The sequence below is a fragment of the Sorex fumeus genome, unplaced genomic scaffold (assembly GCF_029834395.1).
Source record: "Sorex fumeus unplaced genomic scaffold, SorFum_2.1 ptg000029l, whole genome shotgun sequence".
NCBI lineage: Eukaryota > Metazoa > Chordata > Mammalia > Eulipotyphla > Soricidae > Sorex > Sorex fumeus.
Window position 1 is genome coordinate 3,659,293 of NW_026606086.1, and position 12,824 is coordinate 3,672,116.

Below are 12,824 nucleotides of genomic sequence, written 5' to 3' on the forward strand. Positions count from 1 at the left end.
AATGACCTCAGTTGGAGATCTGTAACTGACAAACATTTGTCAAAAGTTTTCTGAAACCACTTTCACAGGGCCCGGGGATCCAGACCTGGGCCCCGCAGGGACCAGAGGCTCGTTGGCCATGTAGTGCTGACGTCTGCCGGGCAGCCCTCTGGAGCCTCAGCCAGACACTGACATCACGAAGGGTGGCGCCTGCCCCTTTAAGAATGGCCCATGATGCCCTCCTCCTTGCTGAATTCTAGTTCTACCTCAGAAAATTCTAGACTCCAACTGCCATTTTCAGTCTCTCCACGAGACTGGCACGAGCCTGTTTGGCAGAGCTCAGTACTGAAGCTGCGAGTGCAGTGTGACACAGGTGAATCTGAGTCTCTGGGCTTTCTGCCCGCATGCGGGCGGCTTTTTTCTCTAACAGTTCTTTAGTGTATGATAGTTTTGAATCTTTAGTTAGTTTAAGTTTTTTTACTAGTTATATATATATTTTTGGGTGGGGTGGGGGCGGGGTGGGGTGGGGTGGCCATACCTGGCTGTGCCCAGGGGTGACCTGGCCGGCTAACGTCCCTGTGCTGACGGAGATCGAGCCCAGGACAACTGGATATAAGGCAAGTGCCCTCCCCACTGTCCTGCCTCTCTGCCCCTTGTGGACTTCTCTATTGAAATATGGAATGACTCTGAAGTCAGTGGGCCCTCATGGGGGGCTGATGAGAAGCACAGGAGAAGATATCACTCCCCCGGGACTGGCTGGAGCTCTGGCACTGCTGAGTGCAATGAGCCCCGCCAGCCCCACGACGCCCACTAGGCCTTCCCGGGGTCTTGGGCCGGAGTGAGGGGTTGCCCTTTTCAGGGAAAGGGAGTCGATCCTCGACCTCCTCAGGCCCCCGGGCCTTTGTCCTCCTCGCAGAAAAGCATTTCAGGAGATGAGCATGAAGCAGAAACATTTTATTTGGAGGCCTTTAGGAAGGGGAAGGAGGGAGGGAGTAACACGCTCGAGAGAGAGTGTGGCTTCTCCAGAGGTGCAGAAAGCCACTGAACATGTTATGTTGCTAGGTTGCATTCGGTCTGAAAGTCCACACCTCAGGAGGGGAGAAGCCCGTGACATGATGGACCTCATAGGCAAGAGCAGTACCTGGGCTCGGGCACACATGAGCGACCTCCCTTGGTTCAAGGTGGCTAATCTAGGGATTTCCCCAGGCTGCCCCTGGTGGGAGTTTCTAGCTACCTAGAGTCCGTTGCTAGGGTGGTTGCCAACGTGGTAGAGTTGAGTGGTCCATGGTCCTCTTAGAAATTCCTTTCCTGGCCTTTGTTCCTATTCCCTCGGGGGGTCCAGCCTGCTCTGGGCCTCATAATGTGGGTTAATTTTGACAAGACCTTGGGTCCCGTGCACTCAGGTAGTCTTTTGGTGGCCATGAAGCTTTTGTTGACTTTCTCGGAGTTCCATCGCCATGGGGACGCTTCCCCCATCTACCTGTCTGCCTCAGTTCTGTGGGTTAAGAAATGGAGTTAATACTGGCTTGTGGTTATCCAACCTGGGCAGCGTCACAAGGAATGAAGGAAATGCCGAAAACTCCTTCGCTCCCCTTTGGCACAATTTTTTTTTTCTTTTTGGGTCACACCTGGTGATGCACAGTGTTTACTCCTGGGTCTGCACTCGGGAATCACTCCTGGCAGTGCTTAGAGGACCATATGGGATGCTGGGAATCGAACCTGAGTCGGCCGCGTGCAAGGCAAATGCCCTTCCCACTGTGCTATCGCTCTCCAGCCCCCCTTTGGCGCAGTATTGCTGGGCCCTTTTCCCTTGCAGTTCTCAGCCCATAGAAAAAAGTGTGCCTGTTGCTTGCCTTAGTTTCTACGTGTAACCCCAGGCCTCTCACACATGTACATACGCACACACGCACACACAAGACCAGCCATCAATGCTGAGTCGCCTGCCGGCTCGTCAGTGTCTGGACGGGGAGGTGGTCAGTGACACTCGCGGTGCTCAGGGATGATTTCTGGCTCCTGAATGTGTTTGGTGGTGGGAGTGATGGCAGGGAGGGCGTGAGGGTCAGCTTCCCGCAGGGCTAGTACCTGTCCCCTCTGCTCTCTGGCCCCGAATCGGCAGTTGTTTGTTTGTCTGTTTTGGATTGAGTTTTTGCGCAGGAATGACACTTGGTGGGCTCAGGGGGCTGTGCGGGAGACTGGGGGTCGCACTCGGGGTGGCGAGTGCCAGACTGGCAGCTCTCTGGGCTCCGGAAGCTGCTGTGGTCGCTCGCCTGAGACAGACTCTCTCCTCTGCTCTTCAGAGATTTAGTCCTGAGAACGAGTGTGCCTCAGAAGGCCCCACAGTGGGCTCGATGGTCGGGGCCTGGTAGTGGCCGCGGCAGCGTCTGACCGCCTGACCATGAGTCTGCTGAGGCCCAGCGGGCTGAAGGCCCCCACCAAGATCCTCAAGCATGGGAGCTGGGCCCTGAAGGCACCCTCGGCCGGTAAGTGCGCTCAGCCCAGGCCAGGGGAGACTCATTCCTACCCGGGAACCCCATCCCGAGTCCTCGCCCGGGAAGGGCTCCCTGAGCTGTAGACACGTCCGTGGCTCTGGGGACAGCTCTCACACACGAGTGTCACGTTCTGTGAGTTTAGTGTCACGGCAACCGGTGACAGCTGAGGCGACCAACCCGCTCCCTTCTAACTGCTAGCTTCCTTGCCCAGGCTTGGGGACAGGCTTAGGGAGGTGGACTCACCTGGACTAGAGGGCCTCATTGCCGGCCAAAGCCACAGTACAGTGGGGAGGGCAACTGGCACCCCATGTGACTCTCCACCCTCAACCTCACCATGAGTAACCCTGAGCGGAGAACCAGAAATAGGCCCTGAGCATTGGCTGGGTTGCTCCCCGCCCAAAAGAAAAAGAAGATGGGCCAGTGGACACAGCAGAAATAAGACACTGGGTTCGAGCTTTCACCTGGCTTGGTCCGTAGTAACACGGGGTGTATCCAAAGATTTCCCCTGAGCTGCCCAAAGTATGACTGCGGCCTGGGATGCAGCGGTAGGTGAGCACGTCCGCTTCACGGCTGGCCCGGCCAGGCTTCGCCACATGCAGCCCCCGTCATTGGCTGGGAGTAGCCACGAGCACTGCTGGGTGTCCCTCTCCCCCAACCACACTTTAACTGGACCTGCACAGGCCCTTCCTGTCCCTTCTGACCCTTTTGACCGTTTCTGCTGTTCCAGCGGCTGCTCCCGTTGAGAAGACCGTGCCTGGGGAGAAAACCCCCAGCGCCCCCTCCTCGGAGATGCAGGAGGAGTTTGTGGGCGACTTCCAGGTCGGGGAACGAGTCTGGGTGAACGGGAACAAGCCTGGATTCATCCAGTTCCTCGGGGAGACCCAGTTTGCCCCTGGTCAGTGGGCCGGGATCGTCTTGGACGAGCCCATCGGCAAGAACGATGGCTCGGTGGCGGGTGTGCGCTACTTCCAGTGCGAGCCGCTGAAGGGCATCTTCACCCGGCCGTCCAAGCTGAGTAGGAGCTTGCAGGCCGACGATGAGACCAACTGCCGGCAGCCAGCGCCTGCCGCCTGGGCCACACCGCCCCTGTCGGCCTCCCCGGCCTTTGCCGGCACCACGAAGGTGCCCCAGTCCCCCGCGAAGGAGGCACCAGCCACCCCTCACATCAGCAGCCTGACCAGGACGGCCAGCGAGTCCATCTCCAACCTCTCTGAGGCTGGCTCCCTCAAGAAAGGGGAGCGGGAGCTGAAGCTCGGGGACCAGGTGCTGGTGAGTGCTGAGGGCAGCGGTCGCGGGTGGCTGTCCATTCGCCTGTCTGGTTCATCAGCTCCTCCAGACTCGCGGTTTGGGTGGAAGCACGAGCAGCCGGGACGCCTGGTCCTGCAGTTTCCAGAGTGATGGATGCGTGCGGGGATGCTGCCAGTTTTACCAGTTTAGCCAAAACAGGGTGGAGGGGTCATGCCGTGGGGAGGGGTCATGCTTTGCACGCCTCTGACCCGGGGTTTAAGTCTTGGTCCCATGTACAGTCCCCCAAGCACATCCCGGAGTGATCCGTGAGCACCAAGCCAAGAGTAAGCCCTGAGCACTCTGAATGTGACTCAAAAACAAACCAATGAACAAAGTTGGAAATCGGTTCTATTTCTCTGGTTTTCGATGTTTTTGCTTGGGGCGTCACAGGGTGGTCGCACACAAAGCCAGTGCCCTTCCCCCGGTGCTCCAGCCCTGTTTGTCAGCATTCCCGTCAGTGTCCAGCGCTGTGATTGTTTTGCTCTGTGTCCCGGGAGCCAAGCGTCAAGCCAAGGCATAGTGAAGGAGAACTGGAAGATCGAACTCTGCTAAGATACGAGAACAGTCTTTTTCCTTTAGCTGGTTTCTGGCTTAATTGTTCTCCAGCGGTGGGGTTGCCAGTGCTCCGCTCCCACACCCAAGGGGCAGCGACCCCCTCACCACACCAGGTGGCTGGCCTGGGTCAGAGATTCCCGGGGGTGTGGTCAGCCAGGCCACCGGTGACAGCGAGTGGGTGTGAATGCCGCTGCCTTGCATGGACACTGAGCAGCAGCGTCTGCTCACCCTGTAGGGGTTGCGGGGGGAAATGGCACTTTGACCTTTGGGGTTTCTTCAGGAAATCCCGACTCTGAAGCCAGAATGTTCGTTTGCGGGGGTGGGGGCGCTGTGCGCAGTCCAGGGTGCCTGACCCACGTCCCTCCATCCCTCTGGCAGGTGGGAGGCATGGAGGCCGGTGTGGTGCGCTTCCTCGGGGAGACGGACTTCGCCAAGGGGGACTGGTGCGGCGTAGAGCTGGACAAGCCACTGGGCAAGAACGATGGTGCCGTGGCCGGAACGAGGTGGGTCCCCCTGCCCCCCCAGACAGCCTGGGGCCATGCACCGTGCCCGGGAGGCACTGAGTTGACTGCAGGCCACTTCACTTGGTTCTTAGGTGGGGCCACTTCCGGTGGCACTCGGGGACCCTGCAGGGATGTGGAGACAGCCTGGGGCCCCCATATGCAGCTGTGCTCGGGCCGCAGGAACCCCCCGGGCCTGCTGTCGCCCTTCAGATGCCGGGGAGGCTGCTTGGAATCGCCCTTGGTTTGCGTGGTGGGGGTGGGCGGCATGTGAGCGAGTGTGGGTGTGAATGTATGAGGGAGTGTGTATGTGAGCGTGTGAGTGTGGGGCTGTGAGAGTGTTGGTGGGGGCGTGGGCATGAGAGTGTTGGTGGGGGTGTGAGCGTGCTTGTGGGGGAATGAGAGCGTGTCAGTGTTGGTTTGAGAGCGTGCAATTGTTGGTTGGGGTGTGCGTGTGTGTTACTGTGGGGCTGTGGGTGTGTGGAAGTGTTGGTTGGGGTGTGAGTGTGTGTGGGTGTGGGAGTGTCGGTGGGGTGTGAGTGTGAGTGTGTGTTGGTTTGGGTGTGAGTATGTGTGTTTCTGGGGAGTGAGTGTGTGTGAGTGTGGGGCTGTGGACATGTGAGTGTGTCTGTTGGGGTGTGAGTGTGTGTGTTTGATGGGGTGGGAGTGTGAGAGTATGGGAGTGTTGGTTGGGGTGTGAGTGTGTTTGTTGGGCTGTGAGAGTGTGGAAGTGTGGGAGTGTTGGTTGGGGTGTGAGTGTAAGTGTGTGTTGGTTGTGGTGTTTATGTGTGGGAGTGTTGGTTGGGGTGTGTGTGTGTTTGTTAGGTTGTGTGTGTGAGTGTGGGCTGGTGGAGGGTATGATGTTTGTTGGGGAGTGAGTGTGAGTGTGGCGCTGTGGAAATGTGGGAGTGTTGGTTGGGGTGTGAGTGTGAGTGTGTTTGTTGGGGTGGGAGTGTGAGAGTGTGGGAGTGTTGTTTGGGGTGCGTGTGTGAGTGTGTTTGTTGGGGTGTGAGTGTGTGACTGTGGGGCATGTGGGGCTGTGGGAGAGTGTTCGTTTGTGGGGGTGTGAGACTGTGGGACTCAGTGGACTTCTGGGCCGGCGCTTGTGTCTCTTGCCGAAGGTGTTTTTGTCCCCCCCTCCTCGTTGTCCGCAGGTACTTCCAGTGTCAGCCCAAGTATGGATTGTTTGCTCCCATTCACAAAGTCACCAAGATCGGCTTCCCGTCCACGACGCCGGCCAAGGGCAAGGTGGCCGCCGTGAGGCATGTGATGGCCACCACCCCCGCCAGCCTGAAGCGCAGCCCTTCGGCCTCCTCGTTCAGCTCCGTCAGCTCCGGGGCCTCATTCGAGAGCAACCGATCCGGCCGCACGGGACTAGTAAGCAGCCCCCTACCACTGCGGGGTGCTCGGGCCCCCACAGACTCCCACAGCCCCAGGGGCGAGAGGCGGAGCAGGAGCACGTGGGCTGAGCAGCTCCGGGTGGCAGGCGAGTGGCTTCCCAGCCACCACCAGTGACAGGAGCAGGGATGGGCCTTCCCTGGGGTGCTCAGGGCTCCTCTCTGGCCTCAGGCCACCATAGGGATGAAGTGGGGTAGCTGAAGGGGGCGCCTGAGGGTCAGAGCAGGGCCCAGAGACTCTGGGGAACGCTTGGCCCTTCATCTTGCTTCTTTGCTCTCTCCGTCTCTCCCTGCTCCCTCCTGTCCCTCTACCACGCTGTCCACATGCAGAGTGGCCTCGACTTCTGTCCATTGCGGTGCCGCAATTCAAAGCTGGGGCCTCGTGGCTTCTCCCCTCACGTCTATCTGAGTCATAAACACTAAAGTGTGTCTGAATATGCAAGGGTGCCCTGAGATATTGTCCAAAGGGAAACGGGCCCACGATGGAGAGGGTGTCCCGGGGGGTTGGCTTTGCTGGGGGCTGCGCTTCCTGCCGCCGCCTCTGCTCCGTGCATTGACCCTCGATGCAGAAGAGGAGGGAGTGAGTGTGTGTGCAACGGAAGATACAAAACAGATGACACGGGAACGGGAGCCAGGAGGCCAGGCCTGGGGCCAGTCCTGTCTTGCTCGACCACCACCAGGTTTCCCTGCCCCACCTGTATCCTCACGTCCAACTCCTCCTTCCCTCGCCTCACCATTTAGGAGGGGAGCAGACTCAGAAGCCCCTCTCCTTCCCTCGCGAACCAGCCCATTTGTGGAATTTGGTTTTGTTTCTCTGCTTGACTGTGGGCCATACCCTACAGTGCTTCAAGGGGCCGTTTGCAGTGCTGGGGTTGTGCCGGGGCCTCCCACGTCCAAGCAAGAGCCCTACGCCTGAGACGTATCTCCAGCCTCCCCCCGCTATCTTGTTTTGTTCTGTTTTGGGGTCACACTTGGCAGAGCTCAGGGCTTTCTCCCACCTCTGTGCTCGGGATTATTCCTGGCGGGCCTCCGGGATTGAGCCTGGGCAGCGCTGGGGCTTCGCTCTCCAGCTCTTTGGCACCTGCCTTGCATATCTTTATGCAGGGTGGAGCTCACTCCTAAACTGAACATCACCGTTAGCGTCTATGACAGGAATATAGAAAGATTCTGTGTGACTTCACGGAAGTATACCTCGACAACATAATTCCATAAGTGCACACACAAGCGTTCATACACACAGTCACTCATACATGTACACGTAGTGCATACCGTATATACACAGGCTTATGGGTATACACACACAGGCACATACATGCATAAACACAACGCGCGCATGCACACAGGTGCGTGTAGACATTCGCACTGGAACATACATGCACGCATACATACATGCACACGGGTCCGTGCGTGCCCTGTGGAGGCCTCCCTGTTCGTCTGTTGGCTGAGTTGCTCTTCTGAGGTACCAGGCTCCCACAGAAGGCCTGGCCTTGCTGGGATGGAGCCTGGGGCCTCACAAACCACGCGCAGGGCAGAGGCTTTGGCATCAGCATCCTGAGTTCAGCTCGTGGCCCCGACCTTGCCCAGTCCCTCAGCACGCGCCTCCCCCCATGCTAGGGGTGCTGCTTTCTCCCTGCTCCGGCGCCTGAACCTCACAGTCTCGTCTCCATAGTTGGCTGAAAGAAGCCCATCGCTCCTGTGCTGGTTTCCTCAGGGAGCTGTCTCGGGCCCAGGAAGCGCGTGCGTCTGGCCTGCCCTACCTGCTCAGGCCAGGAGGCTCAGGGAACACCGCCGCCCGCCTTTCTTAGTTTTTATTTTTGCTCTTTGGGGTTCACCTGGCAGTGCTCAGGGACTCCAGGCGTGGTGCTTGGGGGCTGCTCCCGGTGGAGGGGGGTTGAGCCCGGGTCTTGGTGTTAGACCCCCAAGGCTGGCAAGCTCTTCCCAGCCACCCCTTGAAATCCGAGTTGACTGCAGTTCCCGGGACCACTGCACATGGCTGGCCCGAGAGCTCGTGTGCTCCTAGAAATTTTAGTTATTATTTGGTTTTGGGGCCACACCCAGGGGTGCTCAGGGCTTATTCCTGGCTCTCTGCTTGGGGGGTGGGGTCACTCCTGATGGTGCTGGATCTTGAACCTCTGCAAGCACCTTCCCCCACCTCCCCCCCCAACAGACTCTTTGGCCCTGGGGAGGGCATTTAATCGGACCAGATATACTTTAAGTGTATCGGGAAATCACGGCCAGGTCCTTACGCACAGGCAAGGATGTTCCCGCTCTCCGGACAGAACCAGGTGGCTCGAGAGCTCCCAGCAGGCAAAGCAGCAGTGGACAGCCTGGGCCCTGCTGGGCCCGTCGGTCAGGAGGCGTTTGGCAGCAGCTCAGATGATGCGCAGAAGCGGCAAGAGAACCTGCGGCTGGACCGCAGCAGGGCGATGGAACAGGGATGGCCGGGCAGAAGGAGCGGAAGTCCTGGCCATCGCCGCTGCAGCCCCCGCCACCATGTGCCCGAAGAATGAAGATCAGGTCCCGCCTTGTCCCCTCCTGCAGGGGCCATTGTGCAGAGAGGGATCTGGGTCTGCAGAGAGACCATGAGCGACCACGAGCCCAGGATAGAACGGACAGGACCCCCGGTCCCCGCAGCCCTTCAGCCCACTCCCCTCCCCTCCTCACTGTCTTTGCCTCTTCTCTCCTTCCCTTTGTGCTTGGTCTTTCCCTGAGCTGCCCTTGCTGTCCTGCTCACTGGGCGTGAGCTCTCACACATTCGAACCCACCACTTTTTCCTTTTTTTTCCCCTGGACTTTGGCCATGCCCCAGCAATACTCAGGACTTACTCTGGACTCTGCACTCAGGAGTCACTCCTGGTGGGCTCGGGACCCTCTGGGGTGGGTACCTGTTATCCAGCTCGGGTCAGCGGCGTGCAAGGCCAGCGCCTTTCCCGCAACTTTATCATTCTAGCCTCTCATCTCCCATTTTCGAAGGCAGATGGCACAGGGGTCTTTTATAGGGTCACACCCAGTGACCCCCGGGGGCACGGGGCCATTCCCAGAGACAAGAGTCTCTGGTTACTGCTATTCAGGCATGGGGCGGGTGCCCGGGAGAGCGAGGTGAGCTGGAAGGAAGAGGAAGAGAGAAGGGACAGGCTGCCCAGGGAGACCCTGACGGACCTGCAAGGCTGAAGATGCTGGAGCTGGCCTCAAGCTCAAGCCAAGGGCTCATCCTTAAGGAAGCTCAGGCCAGAGCGGGCTGTGGAGGGGGCTGCCTCCGGCTCTGCAGAAGAGTCTCTGGATTCCCACGAGGCCCGAGATCAGTGGAGCCCAGGTCCCGTCCAAGGATCTTCGGGAAGGTTTCATGACGTTTCTGCTGAGAGTCGCTGGCCCATATGCAAGGATGCAGCACTGCTCCATGTGCTTTGCCGAGGATCACCGCGAGCATGCCCGTGTCGGCCGGCCCCATCCCCTTCACGTCTCTTTTTCCTTTGCAGTTGCCGGAAACCTCCTCCCGCTACGCCCACAGATCTCTGGCACCACCGCCCTCCAGGAGGCGCTGAAGGAGAAGCAGCAGCACATTGAGAAGCTGCTGGCCGAGCGGGACCTAGAGCGGGCGGAGGTGGCCAAGGCCACGAGCCACATGGGGGAGATAGAGCAGGAGCTGGTCCTGGCCGGGACGGGCACGACCAGGTGACGTCTGTGCAGACGGCAGTGCTGGGGCCGAGAGACGCCTGCGGTAGAGGCTGGGCGCGAGCTTGGTGCAGGCGGTGCAGGCAGAGGCCGTGGGTCCCCGTCTGCTGTCGTTGCGGTGGCGTCCAGCGCGTGGTTTGATCGCATGCGCCTTCTGCTCACCCTGTGGGGGTTTAGGGAGTGCCGAGTTGTCTGTGCCGGTGCTTTCGTGGTGTGGTTCCCCTCTGGCCTTCCAGAAATGCCGTAGCTTAGGTGGGAGATGCATTCAGCTTGCCGTGGTGACAGGTGGCGATGCCAGCCCACAGAGGGCTGTTGGGGGCGGGCGAGGCCACTCACGCGCCGTTGCCTCTACAGCACGTCCTGGAGCTGGAGGCCAAGAACGACGAGCTGCGGGCCATGCTGGAAGCGACCGACTGGGAGAAGGTGGAGCTGCTGAACCAGCTGGAGGAGGAGAAGAGGTGAGGCCGTGCCCGGAGCTGGGGGCTCCCTCGGGTGGGGCACTCCTGGCCTTCCAGGGCTGTGAGAACCAGAAACCAACAGGTGCCCAGTCCTGAGCGCGGCCTCACCGGGAGGGCTGGGGGGGGGGAGCTCAGTGGAGCGAAGCCACCCCCGGCCCTCCCTGCTGTGTCCAGGTGGCCTGGTATTCAGGAGGCCTGTGCTGAGTGGCAAGGAACTGTCCTAACCCAGTGGGGCCCTGTGGGAGTCCCTGTGGTTAAGTCCCAGGCGGGAGGAAACCCACAGTACCCATGGGGCACGACAGCAGACAGACAGGGCTCAGGCTAGGCTGCAGACAGACGGACGTGGTGCTCAGGCCGGGGTGCAGACAGACAGACATGGGGCTCAGGCCAGGCTGCAGACAGACCCACGGCGGGGCTGAGGCCTGGCTGCAGACAGATGGACACGGGGTGCTGGCCGAGACCGCCTTTTCAGATGGGCTCCCGGCAGTGTGGTGCCCAGGGGCACTGCCAGTGCCTGGCTCAGCCCCTCAGCTCCATATGCTGACTCGACAGTCACTGGGAGCCCCTTCCCCCCGCCCCCCGCCCCCGAGTCGTTGGCTGCTTCTCCCCCAGGGCTCAGTTGTTGTCCCAATGTGGAGACAGGCGCTGGCTGGGAGGGACTGGCAGGCACCGCGGGTCAGTTTTTAACCGCCTCTGTTAGCTGCGAGGCAGAAAGGGTTGATATGACACTGCACCTGGCGTTGGCTCGGCCTAGCTTCCTCCTGTAGCCTGCGGGTCCCACCCAGTGCTCGAAGCTGAGGGGACTCGCTGACTTTCTTTTTTTTCTTTTTGGGTCAACCCAGCGATGCTCAGGGGTTACTCCTGCCTCGGCACTCAGGAATTACTCCAGGCATTGCTCCGGGGTCCATAGTGGTATGCTGGGAATTGAACCCGGGTCGGCCACGTGCAAGACAAACGCCCTGCCTGCTGTACTCTCGCTCTGGCCCTCCCCGACTCTCTCAGCCCTCCTGTGTGTGGAGCCGGGGGCTGGGTCAGGCACATCTACAAGATGGTGGCCCTCATGGGGGGCAGCAGTGACGCCCCTCACAACGTCTCCCTCTCCCCCACAGGAAAGTGGAAGACCTCCAGTTCCGAGTCGAGGAGGAGTCCATCACCAAAGGCGACCTGGAGGTAAAGCCCGGGCAGGTCCCGGAGGCTTGCAGGGTGCAGGCAAGGATGCGGGGCGGCCTGGCCGACCCCGCCGGGACCACTTCTGCTGGAGACTCCGAATCAGACAGGGATACCTGGGGTCATGCACCTGGCAGGGCCCGGCTGACACATCTCTGCTCCTTGGGGCTGGAGGCTGCTCTTGATGAGCGTTTTTCTCTCGTTCTGACAGTCGGGTCTATGCCTTTGCCTCAGCTTTGATTTTCAGTCGAGCAGCACAAATCAAATCCTTTAGAACAGCATTTTTTGGAAGCTTTTCCTTAAAACAAGAAGAAGCAAAGAGTCAGTTTGGAAAAGAAAAATTTCTATTTCTGCTTCTTTTCCTTCCTGTTTTAAGTTCATGGAAATTTTGTTTTCCCACCAGAAGGAGGTGAAGTCCCTGCAGGTGGCCTCTGAGAAGCTCGCCAGGGAGAACGAGTGCCTGAGGACCAAGCTGGACCATGCCAACAAGGAGAACGCGGACGTGATCGCCCTGAGGAAGTCCAAGCTGGAGACGGCCATCGCCCCGCACCAACAGGCCATGGGCGAGCCGAAGGCATCCGTGAGCCAGGGCGTGGGCGCCGAGGCGGCTGAGATGGCCGAGCTCAAGATGCAGATCGAGAGGCTACAGTTCGAGTACCAGCAGGAGGTAGAGAGCCTGAAGGCCCAGCATGCGGCTGAGCGTGCAGCGCACGCCTCCGAGCTGCAGACGCTCAGGTCGCGGCTGTTCAGGACGGCCCAGGAGCAGAAGAACAGCCTGGAGGCCGCATGGGCCAAGCTCGACCAGATCGAGGACCAGCACCTGGTGGAGATGGAGGACGCCCTGAACAAGCTGCAGGAGGCGGAGACGAAGGTAAAGCACCTGGAGGGGTTGCGGGCCGTGTGTAGTCAGCAAGCCCAGGCCCTGGCCAATGCCACGGCACAGCTGGAGGCCACCCAGCAGAAGCTCTTGCAGCTCGATGGGCTCTGGAAGGCCAGTTCCGAAGGTCAATTGGGAATGGAGAAGCTCAGGCAGCAGCTCCAGGTGGCTGAGCGGCAGATTCAGGAGTTAGAGAATGCAAAGCGGGCTGAGAGCTGCAGGTTGGTACTCGGGCGCCCTCGCCCACTTCCACGCTCACTCCCTAAATCTGTGTGTCAGTCTGTTCGCCGCCGTGTTCCGGCTTGGTGCTGGCAGGTCTCCCGGTCACGTCCCGTGCGGTTCCCTCTGAGGGGACTGAGAAGGAGTCGGCATGATTCTGGGGCTGTCATTGGTCCCCAGCACCCGGATGCCGTGCTAGCCTTGGCCCCGGCTAATCGGGCCCGT

General features: G+C 59.8%; 1 protein-coding gene across 1 annotated transcript in view; it reads left to right on the forward strand.

The window, feature by feature from the left end:
• LOC130024600 (CAP-Gly domain-containing linker protein 1-like) overlaps positions 1 to 12,383 on the forward strand; it is a gene marked incomplete at its 3' end in the record, with an annotated part of 32,070 nt that extends 19,687 nt beyond the window's left edge. Inside the window, 8 exon segments of the mRNA XM_056115308.1 lie at positions 3,255 to 3,737; positions 4,689 to 4,813; positions 5,965 to 6,187; positions 9,683 to 9,707; positions 9,710 to 9,852; positions 10,206 to 10,336; positions 11,446 to 11,500; positions 12,027 to 12,383. Of these exon segments, the coding sequence (XP_055971283.1) occupies positions 3,255 to 3,737; positions 4,689 to 4,813; positions 5,965 to 6,187; positions 9,683 to 9,707; positions 9,710 to 9,852; positions 10,206 to 10,336; positions 11,446 to 11,500; positions 12,027 to 12,383 (1,542 nt within the window).
• Between the last annotated feature and the right edge of the window lie 441 nt (positions 12,384 to 12,824).